The sequence below is a fragment of the Carya illinoinensis genome, chromosome 5, assembly GCF_018687715.1.
Source record: "Carya illinoinensis cultivar Pawnee chromosome 5, C.illinoinensisPawnee_v1, whole genome shotgun sequence".
NCBI lineage: Eukaryota > Viridiplantae > Streptophyta > Magnoliopsida > Fagales > Juglandaceae > Carya > Carya illinoinensis.
The window spans coordinates 8584095-8604489 of record NC_056756.1 but is presented as its reverse complement, the minus strand read 5'-3'; the positions used below and the strand labels follow the sequence as shown (position 1 = coordinate 8604489).

The window sequence follows — 20395 nt, the reverse complement described above, 5'->3', positions numbered from 1 at the left end:
ATCTCTCCGATTACACTGCGTCATCTTTTACCATATTCAGTAGTCACAGATTTCACATGTTTCTCTATCTTTATGTAACAAACAGCCCTTTTCCTCAAACTACAATTCATTTATGACACAGCAAATCGTATAAAATGAATAAGCAGAAATAATATCTAAACCCTTAAGAACTTTGCCATGAATGATTAGATCGATCATTGCTACTTTAAGAATCAAGATTCTCAAACCAAAATAAAAGAAGAAGAAAAACATCTCGAAATTACCATCCATATATCTATAGCCAACAGAAACCCAAACCAGTTACAGACACAAGCCTTTACCTTGTACAATAACCATGTATGTTTACAGTATTAATTAAGATTGTCTTTGCTCTAACAAACACAAAACCATATATTCAGACTATCACTAGCTTGGATATTATAAAACCAACCACAAGGCCAAAGATTTCCCATCTTAAATAGTATAAAATCTAAACTAACCAGCTATCAACAAAAATAGAACGGTATTGCACCATAACAAGCAACAGCACAATCAAAGCTGCCACACCCCATGGAGAGCTCCCCTCCGAGGGCCTGTGGTGGGTCCGCCGGCGCTGATCCCATGGCGACCTAGAAAAGAGCCGTTCTGGGTTTTCCAGTGACGACAACCACTGGACGATGATCACCAACACTACAGGCGTGGCCAAAAGTACCCAACTCATTTGTTCTTCAACACTTTCCACAGTTTCCTCATAAGAGAAGTACGATGACATGCCAAGAAAGATTGAGATCACGGCTAGAATTAGCAGAACTGGGTATGGAAGAGGATTCAGACTGAAAACCTCTAAGATAGAGGAGGCTGTGCTTCTTCTGTAGGCCATTGAGGGTCTTCTAGGTATGAGAACTGAAGCGTTTGAGACTATGAGGTTTGACAAATTTAAAAGGTCGATCTGGGAAATTGAGGCAGAGAATGTTTACTCGTTGCAATACGTGGGGTCTATTGTAATGCTATACCGAGTGATTCTGGATCGTGGATTTCAAATCGATTGCTTTCTCAACGGGTCAGTATTGTTTGTGGGGCTTAACATATTAATAGTCGCTAATGGGCCCCTCTACAGTAATAAAGACAACACACACATATGTATGCATGCATGCATGCATGTATATATGTATGTAGTTCAAATTTTAAACACTAATGGAAAAAATGAAAAATTTCAAATGTAGGTGAAAGTGATAGGATCATAGTCATCCATTTCAATCGACCAAAGTCGTCTTAAACTAGAATTACATCACCGTCCAAATTCTATTATATACTCGGTATCCATCCACATCTGGATTTCATTATGACGTTAGTGGTTCCACCATAAAATATTGTCCACCGATCAGCCCATTGATGTTAAAAAAAGGTAATGCCGAAAGAGATGGAGTCCAAATATGAAAAGCAATGCAGTATGGACAATAATTGCAATGATATGGGGGCAGCAGGCCCAACTTTACACCCCCTCTTTTCCTTTCTCGGCTACACAGCCATACATGGTTGAGGCTCTTTGTTTCTTCCCCTTTCTAAGCTCCTGATTACTCTAATCCCTACTGCTTTAAACCCACATATCTTCTCCCTAAACTAATTGTTAACTGTCAAGCTTGAATATTTGACCTTTTTTTCCTCTCCAGTTATCTAATTAGGATCATCCTACTTAACCGAAAAACATGCTATTTCAACATACACCACGATTTCACACACGAGTTTCGCATCTTGATGATCAAATTTATAGAGGTGGTACAATTGCTTTACCACTTCTATGCGTTAACTCTCAAGCTTGGCAAAGTTTACTGCCGATCTTTCTCAACAGAAGTGTATTTAGAACAGTCGGCCTGCAGGTAAATCACTTTGATGCAGCAGTTTTCGATTTGTTTCTGTGGTTGACGGTGGATAACATCTACTTTATTAATGTTTCCAGCTCTGCATCATTGTCGTTTTCTTTATGGCCGTTTGGCTTTCTTGATATGGTCCTTGACTCCTTGACTCCTTTCTTCAAGTCTGACCAGATCTAAAATTCAGAAACCAAGTCTTTTGCAGTCACTGAGGTCAGGCTAGTCGAACTATAACTTCTTAAATGAACGGCATGAAATATGAATGATCCATCACATTAGATGTGATGCAAGCTTCAGTCCAGCATGTTAAGAGGATCCAACTGGGAAACAGTCAAATAAATAGCTCTGCCTTGTACTGACATATTGTTCCCTTTTATTTGCTGATTCTGTCATTATTCTCTGCTCTGGTTTCTCAACGCTGTAACTGCCAGGATCGAACTTGGCCTGTTCTCCAACCTTATTATGGCCAAATTGTAGATAAAGATAACACCACCTTGGTCACCTCTGCAGTTTGAGTCGACCTTTAATGTTTTTTTTCAACAGATAATAGCCAACTTTATATTTTGTCGTGTATTTACAACTTTAAGATGGAGCATCAAAGTAAACATCTCGAACAATGACTTTGCATGCACGATAATATGTTATAGATTATTTTTTCAAGTGATTCACTAGTGTAGCGCTTTTTTGGGGGTTACATACAAAGGGGATTAGACTCCATTATTGCTGCCTTATCCGATCACGCAAATCAATTTTAGTCGGTACAATAGTCAATGATTTTTATTCAGAAATCTTCCAAATTTCTCATCCTTTGAAGGGAAAAATACAGAAAGAAAAAGAGAACTCAGAGTATGGGCATCCATCAAGACGTTTCCCAATACTTGTGGTACGGAATCATCTACCCAAGTCCTCCATCAAATGAAAGTCTTGAGCTTTTAACATTTCTTACGGATTAAAATTATATGTGAACCAAGTTTTGGGGCATAAGTAGAAAACAATAGATGAACCTTGCTATTAAAGCAATTAAAAGTAACTAACTATACTATAACAGAACTAATTCTTTCCGACCGAAACACCTCATGAACATCTGGCCGAATCTATCAAACAACAAAAATCACAAGCATTACACAGCAGCATTGCATGATGTTCATATAATCATAACATATATATGCATAACTACCCAACTGTTTATCTAATACAAACAACTCTCAGCTCTCAGACACACAGGGAAAAAGGAAAGAAAGAGAAGAAAAGATACTCGGTTGGGTTTTTTTATTTTTTGGGGATAAGTTCAGCTTATTTAAATACACATAATGTATCAATGGAAACGGAGTCTTTACAAACCAGGTCTCGGGAAAACGTAAGCTGATTGCTGACAACACAGCATAATCAACAAGCCACGCCCCACGGCAAGCATCCTTTGCAGGGGCACCGGTGACAGCGTTTGCACGGTGGAGCTGGATAATACATATCCTGACGTGTCATCGACGATAACCAATGCACGATGGCAAGCAACAACAATGGTGCTACTATAAGTACCCAATTTATGGGTTCCCTTGTTCGAAGTTCAATAACAGGAAATAACCTGGGTATGAATAGGAGCATTGAGATCACTGCCAAGATTAGTAGAAGACTGGGAAAATAATCATATACGGGGGTGGGTCTGCAGCCTCTACAGCAGGCCATTTAGGACCTTTGTGTTCTGAGAGAGAGAGACTGCCGCAAAATTTCTCAACAAATTTAAAGATGGATTTTCCTTTTCCTTTTTTTTTTTTTTTTTTTTTTTTTTGCCCTTTTTTTCTTTCTTTGGTTGATGCACGTGAAGGCCCAGTAAATGCCGGCTAAAGAATAGGAGGAAGTCTTCCACATATTTCTTTGAAAAAAAATAAAATTTATTATTAAAAGATAAAATTTTCATATAAATATTATATTTATTTATTATTATGAGATCTTTTATTAACACCGAAATTTTTCACGTAATTCTTAAATTTGTTTAGAAGAAATAATTTACACATAATCAAGAAGGTGGAATAAATAACAAAATCATATCTTAGTGTAATCTCGACCACAAAAGTAATTATCAATCCACGTATTTGGTTGTTGTGCCGTCAACGTCGTCCATTAGCAGCATGATACCTTTTGAGAATGGTGATTTCTGTCACTTTTCCTCTCTACCAAACACACTTGGGCTGTTTTGGTGGTACTCTCCATAGTCATAATTAGTGTTTATTTATTCAAGTTGCCGACAATATAATTAATCAAAAAATAAATTTAATTAAAAATAATATTAATTTAAATTTTAAATATAAAAAAATTAATATTAATATAAAGATTAGTGCACGATTTTACTTATACATAATAAAATTAGAATAAATGATTAGATATTATGATTATGGCATATGGATGGATAACACACATTTATTTTTATTTTTCCATAACTCCATATCGAAAAACCAACATTTACCCGTTTGAATTTGAAACATCGTTATAATTTTTTTAAATTTTTATATAAAATATAATAAACAATTTAACGTTTTCAAGTTTCAATTTAATTTTTTTAAATTTTAAAATAATAAAAATATTAAAAAGTAATATTCTGATAATATTTTATTCAATTTTCATCTATCATACAAAATAAAATCATCTCATCTCTAAATCCAAAACAGCTTGAATCCACAAAACAAAATCATACTTCACTTTAGATTTCTCATTGATCGTGTTAATCTCTTGAGCAATAATACTAGTTTATAAATGCATCAATTTCCACCAACACTTCGGCCAACTGATAGCAACCATGCCAATAGCTCCCTATTTGAAAACAAGTAAGGCTAGATTTAGTTTTAGAGTGCGCACTTACGTTTAAAAAAAAGTGAAACACATCGTTAAAAAATAATTTTGTTCTTATAATTTAATCAAATTTCATCGTCAAATAGCTATCATTTTTCTAATCCGAAACCAAGAAACTTAACATATAGGATGAGCCTAGCCTGTCATGATGTCTCAACCCAACTTCCTTCGGGCAGATTTGGTAAAAGCATCTCAATTCAAATTCTCATCTCAATTTAAAATTTTTATCTCGTTATTATAATTTTTTTAAATTCTCATATAAAATATAATAAATAATTTAACTTTTTCAAATTCTAAAACAATAATAATCTTCAAAAATAATATTTTAAACTTTTATTTCAACTCAAAAATCTAATCTTACTTACCAAACTTGCCCTTAATGTCCAATCGAAGTACTGCCAACTACTTTCCTTTCAGTCCAGAAGCATCTTAGAGAAAGTAAGAGAATGCTTTAGATATTTTACATATTTATGGATCCGGTAGCACCAACCAACAACAAAATCCATACTTGGCACAATACTAACACATCTTGTTTTTTTTTTGATAAGTAAACGATAGTATTAATAAGAATAGGCATAGCCCAAGTACACAAGGAGGTATACAAGAGATAACACCTATCTAGTTCGCTAAGTAGGACAAAAGGAAATCATGTACATTTAGGCCATTGAAATCTATGGCAATGGCCCATTGAAACAAAGTACTGAAAAAAAGCAGACTCAGCTCCCCTAGTGTGCGCTCCTTCTCTTCGAAGGTCCTCTCGTTACGCTCTCGCCATAAGCACCACATAATGCAGATAGGGACCATCTTCCAAATATCTTTGATTTGTGAAGTACCTCCCGGCATCACCCAACTCGCCAAAAGCCCAACCACTGAAGCCGGCATCACCCAACTTAACCCTACACGACTGAAAATTTCGCACCACAGAGACCTGGCTGTCTCACAGTGTAATAAGAGATGGTCCACTGTCTCACCGGCTTTCTTACACATACAACACCAATCTAAAATGATTATCCTTCGCTTCCTCAAGTTATCAGTGGTCAAAATTTTACCCAGGGCTGCTGTCCATGTGAAAAACAGTGCTTTAGGAGGCGCCTTGTTCCTCCACAGTCTTTTCCATGGGAATTGAGGATTCGGTGAAGCTGTAAGGGCCTTATAAAATGAGCGAACTGAAAAAATACCCTTACCCGCTGGTATCCACCACAATTTGTCGACTTGCAGTCCATTCGGTTTCTTGGAGTATAGCAAACGAAAAAAGGCCTCAAAATTGTCTATTTCCCAATCTTGCGCTGCTCTAGTAAAGGTCACATTCCATTGAACTTGATCTCCTGAGAGTGTCATGAGATCCACCACCGCTGCTTCTTGGTCACTTGCCACTCGAAAAGCTAAAGGAAAAGAATCCTTTAGTGCCACCTCCCCACATCAAACATCCTTCCAAAATTTTATACGCGTTCCTTCCCCCACCACCAAACTAGTACAGTTAGCAAAAGCCCTCCATCCTCGTCTTATATGCCTCCAAATCCCCACACCGATCGGCCCATTGCCCTCTCTAGTACACCAACCTCCCCAAGACCGACCATATTTACAATCAACTACTAGTTTCCAAAGAGCGTCCGGTTCCACATTGTATCTCCATAACCATTTTCCCAAGAGAGCTTGATTAAACAACCTCAAGTTCTTTATCCCTAGTCCACCTGAATGAATTGGTCTACACACCTTGTCCCAACCGACTAGATGGAACTTAAATTCTTCCCCCATCCCACTCCATAGAAAGTCTCGGTATAGTTTTTCAAGCCGCGCCGCCACACCTGCTGGGATAGGAAATAGAGATAAAAAATAAGTTGGTAAGTTAGAAAGAGTGCTTTTGATAAGGGTCACTCTCCCTCCTTTTGACAAATATAATCTTTTCCATCCTGCCAATCTTCGTTCTATCTTCTCAATAACTGTGTCCCAAATCGTTAAGGCTCTTGAAGCAGCCCCCAACGGTAAGCCCAGATAAGTCATTGGGAAAGAAGCCACTTTGCACCCAAGTATGCCCGCCAACTGCCGAGTATTACTTAAACTACCAACCGGTACCATCTCTGACTTATCAAAGTTCACTCTCAGCCCTGATACTGCCTCAAAGCACAGAAGGAGCGCCTTCAGAGAACTAAGTTGGTCCTGCTCTGCCTCGCAGAAAATTAAAGTATCATCGGCGAAAAGCAAGTGTGAAATTGAAACAGTGCCCCTATTTAAATCCCCCAGTGAAAAACCTGCCATAAGACCATTGTTAACTAGGGCCGTTAACATCCTGCTCAGTGCTTCCATGATGATAACAAAGAGAAGTGGTGACAACGGATCTCCCTGTCTTAGTCCCCGGGAACTATTAAAGAAACCTTCTGGGTTGCCATTGATCAGAACTGAAAATCTGGCCGTTGAGATACACCATCTGATCCACATACACCATTTCTCTCCAAAACCACATCTCTTCAATAAATAAAGGAGGAAATCCCAATTTACATGGTCATATGCCTTCTCCATATCTAACTTGCAGATGATCCCTGCACATCCAGATTTTATTCTACTATCCAGGCATTCATTGGCTATTAAGACAGAATCTAGAATTTGACGGCCCCTTACAAAAGCATTTTGTGGTTTTGAGATTATTTTAGCCAAGGTCACCCCTAACCTGTTTGCAAGCACCTTTGAGATGATTTTGTAAACCCCATTTATGAGGCTAATGGGTCTAAAGTCTTTCACCTCCGATGCCCCTGTCTTCTTCGGGATTAAGGCAATGAAAGTAGCATTCAAACTTTTCTGGAATTTTCCTCCCACATATAATTCTTGGAACACATTCATAATATCCTCTTTCACAACCTCCCAGCAAGTTTGAAAGAATCCTATTGAGAAACCATCTGGTCCTGGTGCTTTATCTTTTGCCATTCTTCTAATCACTTCAATTACCTCAGTTTCCTCAAAAGCTCTTTCCAACCATGACGCAGTTTGTGGCTCAATAGAATCAAAACTGAGTCCATCTAAATTTGGCCTCCATCTCTCCTTTTCTGTAAAAAGTTGTTCATAGAAACTTACCACATGTTCCTTAATCACTGGAGCCTCCGTACATTCACTATCATTAATCTGCAGCATCTCAATAGTGTTGTTTCTCCTATGAGAGTTGGCCACTCTATGGAAGAATTTTGTGCTTCGGTCCCCTTCTTTCAGCCACAATGCTCTTGACTTCTGACGCCAAGAAATTTCTTCCAGAGATAATACTTTCTCTATTTCTGAGTTCAACTCTGCCTTGCGCGAAATCTCCTCTGGGGTAAGATCTCTAATTTCCATGAACCTCTCTATACTCTGTAGTTCCTCCAGCATGGTTTTCTTTTGTTCCCCCAAGTCTCCGAAGGTATGAGAATTCCAAAGCTTTAAGTCAGTCTTTAAAGCTTTTAGTTTACCTGCAAGTATGTGAGAGGGACTACCAAAAACTTGATATGATGTCCACCAAAGCCTTACCCTTTCCACAAAACCCTCACTCTTAAGCCACATATTTTCAAATTTGAAATAACGCCGACCGCCTTGAATGCCTCCTCCATCTAGTAAAATGGGGAAGTGATCGGACCCCACTCGTGGCAATCTCTTCTGGCACACCTCTGGAAACTTACTTTCCCACTCCGGCGAAATGAGGAAACGGTCTAAGCGAGACCACGTTTGGCTATTGGACCAGGTAAAAAGGCCTCCTGTAAGTGGAAGATCTATCAAGTTCAAGTCAAAAATGCAATCTGAGAACTCTGACATAGCTGAGCGAAGACGGTTATCTCCAGATCTTTCACTAGGGAATCTTATAATGTTGAAATCACCACCAATGCACCATGGGAGGTCCCACCAAGTGTGTAATCCAGCAAGTTCATCCCATAAATGTTTTCTGATATTATCAACATTTGGTCCATAGATACCTGCAAAAGCCCACATAAAGTTATCTTCCACCATCTTAAACGAACAAGCCACTATGTAATCTCCTATATATTCCTCCATTTTTTCCATCACTCTTTTATCCCACATCACAAGAATACCGCCAGAGGCCCCATTTGAAGCCAAATACACCCAGTCTACATACGAACAGCTCCACACACTTCTCACAATTTTTCGGTTCACCAATTTCAGTTTTGTTTCTTGAAAACAAACGATGTCTGCCCTCCATTCCCGAAGCAAATATTTTATGCGCTGGCGCTTATTAAACTCATTTAGCCCACGCACATTCCAAGACAAAATTTTAGGCTTCATAAAGAAACCACGGTACCCTTCCCTTTAGATCTATTCCGACTTGAACTACCTTCATTTAAGGACCAATTAAGTCTCTTGAGTTCCCTCTGTTTCTTAGATCCCATCTTTTTATCAATCATGTGCCCCGCCTCAATAGCCGTAAGGAGTGCTAAAAATTGTTCTTCATATCCTACACACTTCAATCCCACCACATGTTGAATATCTTTTACCTTATTGAACACCCAAGTTGATGTATCAAAATCACCAGGTAACTCACAATTCAATGGGAATGGAGTTCTGTCCCCATTCTCAAATTCGTCATCCAACGAGTTGCAGCCTTCCCATTCAACCACAGAGTTCATTTTATTTATCTCTTGAGACTCTGGTACCACCGAGATGTCAGTATTCTCCGCTAAGTTGCTTTGATGAAAGCTCACGCTGCTGTCTTCCACAAGCTCCATGTTCTGCTCAACTCCATTTTCCTCAATAAGATCCAAATGCTCCACCGTGACAGGTATCTCTTTCTGGTCAGCTTTGGTTTCCGTTGATGGAGTCGGCAACTTCTGTGTACAGATCTCGGGGAAAAACATGGACAGATGTTCTCGTACTACACAGACCTACTAACACATCTTGTTAACAGGACAATTCAACATATTAATGAGAGATTACCGATTAAAATTTGGGAAATGGTTTAAAAAAGGTTGCAATTTACAACACCGGTGAAACCATTTATACTTGAAAGGCAAGATATCCTGAAAGCAAATTTGGTTCATATGTACACTACAAACAAACTACAATTTAGGAATCTATGGTATGGGGCGAAAGAAAGAAAAAACAATTTGCATTATACAACATTATAAAACCTATGGCTGCCTTATCTCCTACTTCCATGATTGTGCTTCCTTTATGATATTTTTTATAACGCCGGTAGGACTTGTACTGTATCGATTAGATGAATCATATCCATTAGACAAAATATTTCGACTAGACTTTTCCTTCATACTGGAAATTCAGTTTGTAATCATGTTGTAAAGTTGCAAGTGTGGTTCTGCAAGGACCCTCTACACAAGTGAAAAGAGATTAAGTGAGAATGGAGCATTTCTAAAATTCATTTTTTATATCAAGTCGAGATTCCCTTACCTCCAAATACAGTATGAAGATATTGAAGATCATCCCCTGAGCAGGCATCGATCAAAGCATATATACCTGGTCTTAGAGCTTCATCTATTTCCCTGCAGATTCGCAATTAAATGGTTCAGCTACTATAGCATGAGAGCAGGTGCTTACCAACCTTTTAAGGCTGGCTCATTTCTCCAATATTTTCCTCCCATGGTTTAGCTCTAAAAGACGGAAAAGCGGGAAATAAGATCTTTAAAGGGGACATTTTGGCCAGCAAGGAATGATGCACCATCTTTAGAAATAAAAATGCGTTTTGGAATTATATGAAGGAAGTGGTAGTTTAAACAGAAAACAAATTTGCAATTCTTCGTAATGAGATCGATCAGATTCAAGGATATAAAAAAAAAAAAAAAAAAAAAAAAAAAAAAAAAAAAAAAAGAATCACCTTTTGATGCCAGCTTTACTAGGGCCAAATCCCACAAAAACCCATATGTAATTGGACAAAAACTGGGAACAATGGCGGCCAAGGATGTCCTTTTGCTGTCTTATCTGCACCATAAATGTGAAAATTAAACCAGGGGGATGAGAATCATTAAGGGTAAAATCTTCTTTGTGTGAGAAATAGATGACATTTTATCCAAGGACCATGTTAAAGCATAAATGACAAAATACCTATTAAAAAATGTATGGTGAAAAAAGCAACCTAGTCTTTGCGTACTAAAGCCAAACCCAAAGGATCAAACTTTAGATGGGGAACAAGTTTAACGGACATGTAAGGTTTACTGAACAAGCAAGCTGAGCTTGTGGGCAGTTCCTGAGCACTAAACGCTTTATCCCAAGATAAGCTCTGATTTTTTTGTTTTTGATAAGTTAAGCTCTGATTTTTTTGTTTTTGATAAGTTAAGCTCTGATTTAAAGCCTTTAGTGACCTCATTCACCAAAGAAAAGTCCTGACAAGGATATTGGCTCCATTTCAAACTAGCTGTAAATCGATGAAAATAAAGTACAGAATAGTAGGTTCAAGTACTTTGATTGCTTGAATGATCCCTTTGCAAGAATAAACATTGCAAGAATGTTTAAACTACTTGCAATGTGAGAAACACAATTCATTATATAACATATCATGTATCTCCTTGTTCTTTCTTCCTTCATGGGTATAGTGAAAAGAATTAAGGCCATGCATGAAAAGGAATTAAGGCTATGAAGAAAGGTTTCCTCTGATATCTAAATTAATGATTCCTTTGTGATATCCCAAATTCAGATGCATTTCAATTGTAATGCATGTCAACACAAACCACATACCTCTTCGTAAATCCTTCTGAGAAAACAAGCACATTTTACTCCCTCTTCTAAGTCCCACGAAAAATATCCTTTTCTAGTGACTGGATCAGTATCCACAGTCTCCAAACAACGAAGAAGAACAGAAACAGAAGCTTCAAGTAGAGCAATACACTGCTCACATTCACTAGAAGTAATGAGAACAATCAGCATAATCACATATAACGCCTACTTTCATCCACCAGTGATGGGGAGGGGGCATTAAAAAAAAGAAAAAGAAAAAATAAAGACCAAGACAGTTCATACAGATTAAGTGAGATTTTTTTTAAAATATAGGTACAGATTAAGTGGGCACTGATCAAACTAAAGCAGGGGTTACTGTAAATAAAACTGCAGATATTCTGGCCTTAATCAACTAGTCACTAGAGCACCAATATGTCAACACTAGTTAATACTGTTATATAGACCATCAGAAGCCCTTCAGTACAAAATTGCAAGAAAGACGCAAAGGGTTGAGTACCCTTATTTTTTATATTTTGCTGTTTTCCACTTCCATTTTTTTGGGTCATTTACTTGTAAAAAATTACAAACCACTATAACCAAGTTTTTTGTGTACCTCAGAGAGTGAGAGACCATACCTTTTGTGATGCTTAAGAATGGTATACAATAATCTACAACATGCAGCAAATAGGTCAATTGAGAAGTATCGATCTACAACACAAACATTCATGCTTGCAAGTGGATCGGCGACTTGGTTATCCAAGACCAATGAAGGATGAGATGAACTGGGAGCTTCAGAATCTTTAAGCTGACAGAAATCTTGAAAAAGTGCAGCAGGTATACGTAAAGACGCTGCTACATGCCAGGCATCCATTTGGAAAAGGGCATGTTTTCCAGAAACTCTTATGAGTACTTCAACACACATAAGAATGACCGATCCTGGATCCGGATTACTGTCACCTTCACTACGCATAAATCTCCCATAGAAGATTAAAGGATTCTGCAAGTGCAGAATTATGTTGAACAAACCTGCAATTAGGCTCTGGATGTGTCTTTTCACAACACTCAAACGTTTGCGTCCTGATGAGAAAGTCAAAGGTCAGAACATGTATCATATTGATAGAGAGCCCTAAAGTGGAAATTTCAATAGTGTGGATGTACTTCATATTTTGGTACCGCAAAAGTACAAATTCTAGAATGGGAGCAGGACAACATTAAAATATGTTGTGAAGAAATTCCAAATTTGTTTGGACAGCATCCCTAGGGAAGATTCTGACCATTGACAGTCTAAAAAAACGTGGGCTTATCCTCATTGACTGGTGTTGTATGTGCAGAAATGGCGCGAAACAGCATATCATTTACTTCTACAGCAAGGGCCTCATGGAATTACTTTTTCAGCAAAGTGGGATTAGCATGGGTTGTGCCGGGGAGGGTGTTTGACCTACTAGCTAGTTGGAGAGGGATCACGGGGATACCACAGACTACAGCTGCATGGAAGATGGCTCCCATTTGTCTACTTTGGTGCATTTGGGGTGAAAGGAATGACTGAAATTTCGAGGATCGAGAACGCTCCTTGGAAGAGTTTGAGTTGTTTCTGGAAGGCTTTATTTATGTGGGCCATTGTTATAGACTTTAATGGTCTCTACTTTCATGATTTCCTTGTAACCGTTTCTAGTTCCTAACTAGGTGTAATCATATGTATACTTCATGTGTACTTGGGTTATGCCTATTTCTATATCAATAAAAATATGTTATGCCTATTTCTATATCAATAAAAATATCTTCTTTATAAAAAAAATTCCAAAAAAAATCTGGAATCCATAGCTAACTTCTAAGTTTTTTTCCCCAATAAGTTTTCAGAGTTCTTTTAAACACGACCTTTGCAATACCAAGATGAGATTTTGACAGAATTATAGAGTTGTATTCGTGAAAAAAAGAATTCAAAAATTTCTAAGCATTCTCAAAATGAAGAGATTTGGATTGATGAGGTCTTTAATCTTTATCAATTTAAATTTCATATGTTTGGCCATATATTTTCAAATTAAGAAATTATAACGATATAGTGATGATGGTGGCAATAATGTAGAGGTGGCAATGGTATGGTGTTGATGGTCCTGGTGGTGGTGTCAGTATCAGTGGCAGTGAAGGGGGAACTTGCAGTGGCACATGCTACTAGTAGTGGCAGCGGTAGTAGTAACTATGGTAGTACTGATAATGTTAGTGAATTTTCATAATGACATATTAATCATAGCTTTAGAATAACTTTCATATTAACCCAAGCAAGAAAAAAGCATAAAGAATTCCAAAAAGTTACAATTAAAAAAAATCTTTCACCAAACACAGTATATTTGGTTTTTTTTTTTAAATTTTATTTTCCATAAGAAGCAGTTATACCATTAAAGGAAAGTGCTAGAATGTGGCAGAAATTACTCGATTTTCTCTTATAAGATCCATTTTAAACGCAACATAAAGGGATTATCTTCCATTCTTAGCCCTAGCATTTGAAAGGTTTTACTCACTCTGGAAGTAGCTTATTTAAATGCAAATAGCTGAACCCTACGGTAGATGCCAAAAGCAAGTTAGCCCACTTACAGACTTGCTAAAGAATGGATCAATACAATTAATTTCCATAATTGTCCAAATTGAATGTGCAACATTACCTGAAACAAATTCAAGAACCAAATCAAAGCAATCAACACCAGCTGCAACAAGTGAGGAAACCTTTCCACCATCTGCTCCGACAGTTATGTCATAGTTCATTGTACATCCTTCCTGGACCCCAACTAGTGCTCTCTCTATAGCCTGAACTGCAGATAAGAGATGCAATTCTGATGGTTTCTTTATGAATGTTTTGAACGACATCCTTAACCTAGCTTTAAATTCATCCAAGCAATATGGCGCAGAAGAATAAGATGCTTCAGATAATCCCATGTGACCAGGGAGTGTCTTCGTGCTTGATTCTGTCTCATGAGATGCTAGTGTAGCTCTTTTTCCTTGCAAAGTTATGCATTTTCCTATAGCTCTCAAATGTAATTCTATTAACTTAGCATACATATTTCTGGATAAGGTAGGATTAGTAGAAGGAAAATAATTTCCTAACTCTTCCAGATACTTCAGAACACCATCCAACCAAACAAAAGAATGTGGTTGTGGTATTTCAACCATATGCACAAATTCCAGTAACAAGACTTGTGAGATGCCAACAAAGATTGGTACCAAACTTGGGAATGATGAACTCATATTGATCTGCAATTTTAGCCTCAATAAAGCTGAAGAGGCAATTAGTAGTTGCCTGAGTGAAAAAGCTGCTCCAGGATAATCCCCATTGAGCAACCTATGCAACAAAGGCTTGTTTATGCATTGGGAGTCAAAAGAATCACCCTCATTCAAAATACTGGCAGCAAAGTTTGCATCTTTCAACCATGACCGTTTAACACTAGCACTTGCAGAGTCATCATGAATGTCAGACAACACAGGGAAGGTCACTGCAGTGCCCGATTTTTGCTGATGTATACCACTTGCAATTTCAACACAGGCACCAGCACCTTTCAATGAAATATCCTCTGCATCCAACAAATCTGGGCTATAGTCTGACTTTTTATGATTTTGAGCATCATAGAAATTTGTGTGCTGTTGATTATCAAGGAGAAACATGCGCAAGAAAAGATTAATGAACTCTTCAAACACATTTATACAAAAGTTGAGTTCTGAGTGGGGTTCACATTTCCACCATAATAATTTTCCTCTATTATCGCTATATCTTGCAGCTCTATCATTGATTGCAGACACTAGACCCCATAAAAACCCACTAAAGCAAGAAACTATAGGAGAAAATCTAGTCAAATTTACAACATTGACAACAAGACCCACTTTTTCACCACGAAGAGCATCCTTCAAAGAGAGAACAAAGCATTGCATCTCTTCTGTCAAAATCTTGGCAACGAGGCAGGCACTTTTCCAGGCCTCAATACAGTTGGTGGAATCCAAACAAGAATCAGATTCAATTAAGTCATTCTGTTGATTGGTATTGCCAGAAAAGGACTGCTCGTTAGAAGGCTTTTCTGCATCTAAAAGGAGGTGAACAACATGACTAAATTGATACCTACTTAATGTCAAGAAGGCATATGATGTGTGATCCGTCAATGAAAATATTAAATCATTAAATTGACTTGTGCTATCTTCTGACACTGCCTGTTGAAGCTCAACCACTGCAGATACTGACTTGAAAAGCCATAGAGCAGAAAATGAATCCTCAGGGAATATGGGAGTAAATAAGGATTGAGTCGATTGACTAGTTACTATCTTCTTCTCAGAAGCCTCTACAATTATATATTTCAAGGCCTTCCGGCAAGAAACAAACAATCTGAAAAGATTGTACTGGCTGTATGAGCACAACCTACCCTGGCATTCCAACAAGCCGCCAACGACAAGCCTGAAACATGATTGCCCGATCATTACATAAAATCACCCCACATCATAACATATAAGGATCAATCATGCAGGGAAGACAGTGTACCTTTCAAGGTTGAGTAAATAAGTCGCATAAAGTAATAATGATCTAGAATTTAGATATCCTTTTGGCATCCAACACAAAAGATTAAGCAAACTTTGACAAGCAGTAAAGTTCGCACTCGTGGAAGGTAGAGCATTTTTTCCCCTGCAGATTTTGGTAGGCAGCTTATCGGATGAATGGACAATCAGTTTTGAATCTGACAAATTATCATATGTAACATGTTCCTTGCTGGAAATATTTACTGGTGACTTGTCAAGTGCACCAAGAACCTCCGGCCAGTGAGGAGATGAATTCAAATCAACATTGCTAGATGAAAAATCTCTAAGTAACGGTGACACCGATTTCTCCAATACACGGCAAAATCTTGATGCAAAATACCTGCAAACAAACTAATGCAACAGATCAAATGAAAGCAAAATTTTACACTAAGCAAACAGAAGCATAAGAACATCATGCAGGAAGGGAAATTTTGAAGAAAATAATATTATATTAATACACAATAATAGGGTGATTACATAAGCATCTTACTTTATGTTCATACAAAATTGAGTCCCTCAGAAGTGCTGAAGAGATTTGATGCATAGTCACTTTCTTCGGCTGGCTAGATTCATTGATGCACTGTTTCCCAACCTTCAGAAAGTTGCTTGTTAAAGAGGGAATGGAAGTACAAATTAAAATTGAGAGGAACATTTTCAACTTCTTTTTAGCAGCATGAGTGCACCAAATATCAATATTTTGGCATACAATCCACCAAAGAGCAGTGGGCAATGACTTCTTGTTCACAGAGGAAATCCCAAAATCCCACTCTTCAGTTTCATGCACAGCTTGGGTAGGTGTATCCAAACAAGTGGCGACATCAGAAGAGATCGATTGTTGATCTTTTGCAACTAAAGGTAGATGTCCCATTATGAAATCAGTAAGACCTGCTGCCTCTTGCCTCAAAACTGAGATGTGCCTTTCCCACTTTCTACTTCTTTTACGAAATAATGACAATCCAGCAGCGTCAACCAATTTATTTTCCAGCAGCTTATCATTACTCTGCTGCAAATACTCGAGGGACTTTATCTGCCTATTCAAATCAACAAGCCTCTGGAGAGCCATAGCATGCAATACATAAATTAAAGGAGAGCAATCTTCAGTACTATTCTGAAGATAAATATTTGAAACCGATTGTATAACAGCATCAAGAGTAGCTGAAGGCTGGAAAATCCAAGAAAAATATCCTTTATCATCCAAATCAGTCCTCTCCATCCACTCCTTTCCAGAGTATGCTGTGAATGAATCCCCCATTACAACTGACATCTTTCTTGATAAATCTGGAGGCACAAGGCTTATTGCCTGCCTATATAAGCTTCGGCAGGACATGTACAACTGAAAGAAGAATATAAAGATCCAACAAGTGGGAAAACCAAATTTTGGTAAATCACATTTACTCCCAACCGCCCTATTATCAAAAATTATTCCTGTGACAGAAGAAAGAAACATGTTGATGGTATCTGGCTGTATTGCAACAAGGCTATTCATGCAAGGTTGTAGTAGCATCATCAAGTCCTTGATAGAAACCCCGAGGAGGTTACTGTTACCAGTTGTGACAGTCACCGAATCTAGAACTAGAGCATACAATTCGGACAATCCCCTCCCCAAAAGTTCTGCTGGTGGATTTGGCACGCTATCTACTTTCAGTTTACCAACTTCCTTTCCCTTGGCCACTGAACAATTAACTTTCATCCATCCCAGGGTTTCTGATACATCTGCTGCTAATTGCTTGATACATGCACTCGCTTGCCCTTCTGGAATAGACTTAATGGCATTACGAATGGCACATTTAAACTCTTGGGAGCATAACAGCATTCCAACTGATCTTGCATAAGCTTCAGTAGGTAAATCAGCAACAAATCTGGTGCAATTTATTTCACCATCATCAGCTTGTGATATTACAAGCCTTAATGCTTTACACAGTGCAAAGACACAGTTATTCACCTACATCAAATGTATAAGAACAAGGCTTGAAACCACTCAATGCAAAACCAGATATAAGTTGTACCATATTTTGAGGTAAAAAAAGAAGAACAGAAAGAGACAGATCGTGATAGAATAGGACGTGAGGCAAAACCATTTCCCAAAAAATATTATGGCCCCATGGCACTTTGCAACTCCTACAAACCGAAATAACATATATACATTTCAAAAGAAGAAGAAGAAGATAATAGAATGCGATCAGATGAGATCAGGGAAGGACATCTACAAACCTGGCGTAGCTGACCATAGAGATTAATCAATTGGCATCCAAGAGCTTCTATCTTGGAAAATAATGAGATTTGATCCAACATACCAGCCAAATACAGGCCAATTGTTGAGTAAGAAAAGACTATAAGCCACAAGCTTACCAAGTCATTCCCTGTAACCTCATACTCAATTTCCAGAAGATAACCCACGGCAACAAGTACCTCATTGACTGATAAAGTTAACATTTCAATGTGTCTATGGTTATCCAAATCAAATTTCGACAACCGGTTTAAATAGGTGAATGATGAAATAACTGTATCATAAACCTTCTTCAAGAAATAAAGGCAAGCTCCTTCAGATGTGTCCTCTGTTCTTACATATATCTTTTCATGCATAAAGCTGGCGAGTAAATTATTAATAGATTGGAGTATTCCACGAACCTGGGACAACTCAGTTTCCACTTCCACTTTATCTTGAAGATAGACACTGAGCTTGAGCAAAAGAGGCTCCATAATCTGTACAAAAAAATCAAAAAGAGACTTTCGAATGTCTGCATTAAAACTCCCCGAGTAATAGCTATTGTTTTTAAGCACATTACTACTATCAAAAGACATCTTAGAGGCATGACTCAATGAGTTATCCTCCAAGTGCCTTGAAGCTCCTGCTTTCCCTCTCATCTTGGTACCCGAAGAAAGCACCGAAGATTTTTTTAACAACTTCACACGATTAACAAGCAAGTGGAACAGTTCTCCAATGCTGCCCATTGCTGATACCTTTTCTGTCAGAGTTCTTTCCAATTTATCAAATAAGTGTCTATGATAACTCTTAATGACAGTTTTTTTGTTATTTGATTTCCCATCATGAGATGTGGCATACTTTTCTGCACTGTGCAAGCTCAGAAACCCATCAATATGGATTGGATGAAACAGCCCATTAGACAAAACATCTTCAACCAAATTCAGTAAGTTTCCTGTCCTATGAGAATTACTTCCGCCAATTTGAAGGTGCAAGACAGCCAGCAAATGCATCAGTGGCTCAAGAAGTTTATCTATAAAATCATGAAATCCCGTTTTCCGAGTTGGGTGGGCCCTCAAGAACATGGCAAATGGCTCCAGCACCAAGCACGAAAACCGGAGGGCAAAATCACCCATATTGTCGCCATCAAGATTCTTGGTGTAAAATTTGAAGACAAGCTCAAGCACTGCATCTACCGTTGACATCCACAAGTCTAAATTTTCATTCGACAAGCCATCATGCGATGAGAAGACCAAAGAAATACAATCAAGTACGGCAATGTACAGTTTAAACCTTGCGTCAATAAAAACAGATTTTCGTGACCAGGACAAAGTGTTGTTCATTAGAGACACTGCATCTTTTGCGATATAAAGAATAGGCCGTAATAGGTTCCGCGAGAAATTTAAAGGAACTTGTAGTCTCGACGACTCCTCCAAACAAAATTTGAAAATCTCCCAGCATCTAAAATCTAGACACGTCTCGATAACTTCATCCTGAGGTTTCTGCCCGTCACCCCTCATTTTCTTTTCTGAAGAAATCAACACTGATTGGGTCCAATCATTAAGGAAAACTACCAAACGGGATAATTTCACAGGTTCGTAATCTTGGTCAGCACTGCTGTCTTTTTCTGCGACCCTCGTTTTCACAAAACTAGAAGCTAATTCCAGTTTCCTGCATTGAAATTCCATCATTTGTTACACAAATACTAAATGCTACATGAAACAAATAGAGTCCTCATATTTCGGACGGACTCCTATAATTTAAAACCAATAATATAAACATAAATGCGACACCGAATTTCAAGTTTCTTTCTTTTTTGGAGGATTAAATTTCCCAAATTTCAAGTTTCTTTCGTTTCCCAGTTCTCGTAAACCAAACAGACTGCTACGTATAAAAAGACAAGAGGAAGGACAAACTTAGGAAGATCGAGCTCTTTCTTCTGTAACGATAAAATCAATTGCAGGTTCCTCCATGGGGAACCTTCTTCTATGAGCTCCTGATTCGGGTCTCTCTGCTCCAACTCTTCAGCACGCTCCACATCGGTTTGTTCTCTGCGATTCTCTGAGAGTGCTATACGTTGCGGTTTGGGAGGTATTTCGGCTTCTTCGGGACCACTTAGCTTTCGCTTTTTGTTTTTCTTCATATTTCCCTCCTTGGATTTTGCTTCCGAATCAGCCATTCCTGAAAAATTCGTTCTTCAAAGAGAGAGGTGTCTCGGATATTGTTTCAGAGGAAAGGGTTTTGGCGGTTCCCAGTAGGGTTTTAGACTTTTGGGTCGTATTGTGGGAAGGGACTATTTCAGGGTGGTATTTAC

General features: G+C 38.1%; 2 protein-coding genes across 2 annotated transcripts; both read right to left on the bottom strand.

The window, feature by feature from the left end:
- Window positions 1-251: 251 nt before the first annotated feature.
- LOC122311487 lies at window positions 252-1039 on the bottom strand. The gene has a single exon (XM_043126060.1). The coding sequence runs from the start codon at window positions 857-859 to the stop codon at window positions 470-472; it is 390 nt and encodes a 129-aa protein (XP_042981994.1). The 5' UTR covers window positions 860-1039; the 3' UTR covers window positions 252-469.
- An 8536-nt stretch (window positions 1040-9575) lies between these two features.
- Window positions 9576-20384, bottom strand: LOC122311838. Its single transcript, XM_043126559.1, has 10 exons — window positions 19998-20384; window positions 18090-19752; window positions 16369-17820; window positions 15844-16229; window positions 13988-15759; window positions 11966-12407; window positions 11352-11514; window positions 10495-10598; window positions 10071-10162; window positions 9576-9991 (listed from the first exon to the last, which is right to left on the bottom strand). The coding sequence occupies exons 1-10, from the start codon at window positions 20258-20260 to the stop codon at window positions 9915-9917; spliced, it is 6414 nt and encodes a 2137-aa protein (XP_042982493.1). The 5' UTR covers window positions 20261-20384; the 3' UTR covers window positions 9576-9914.
- Between the last annotated feature and the right edge of the window lie 11 nt (window positions 20385-20395).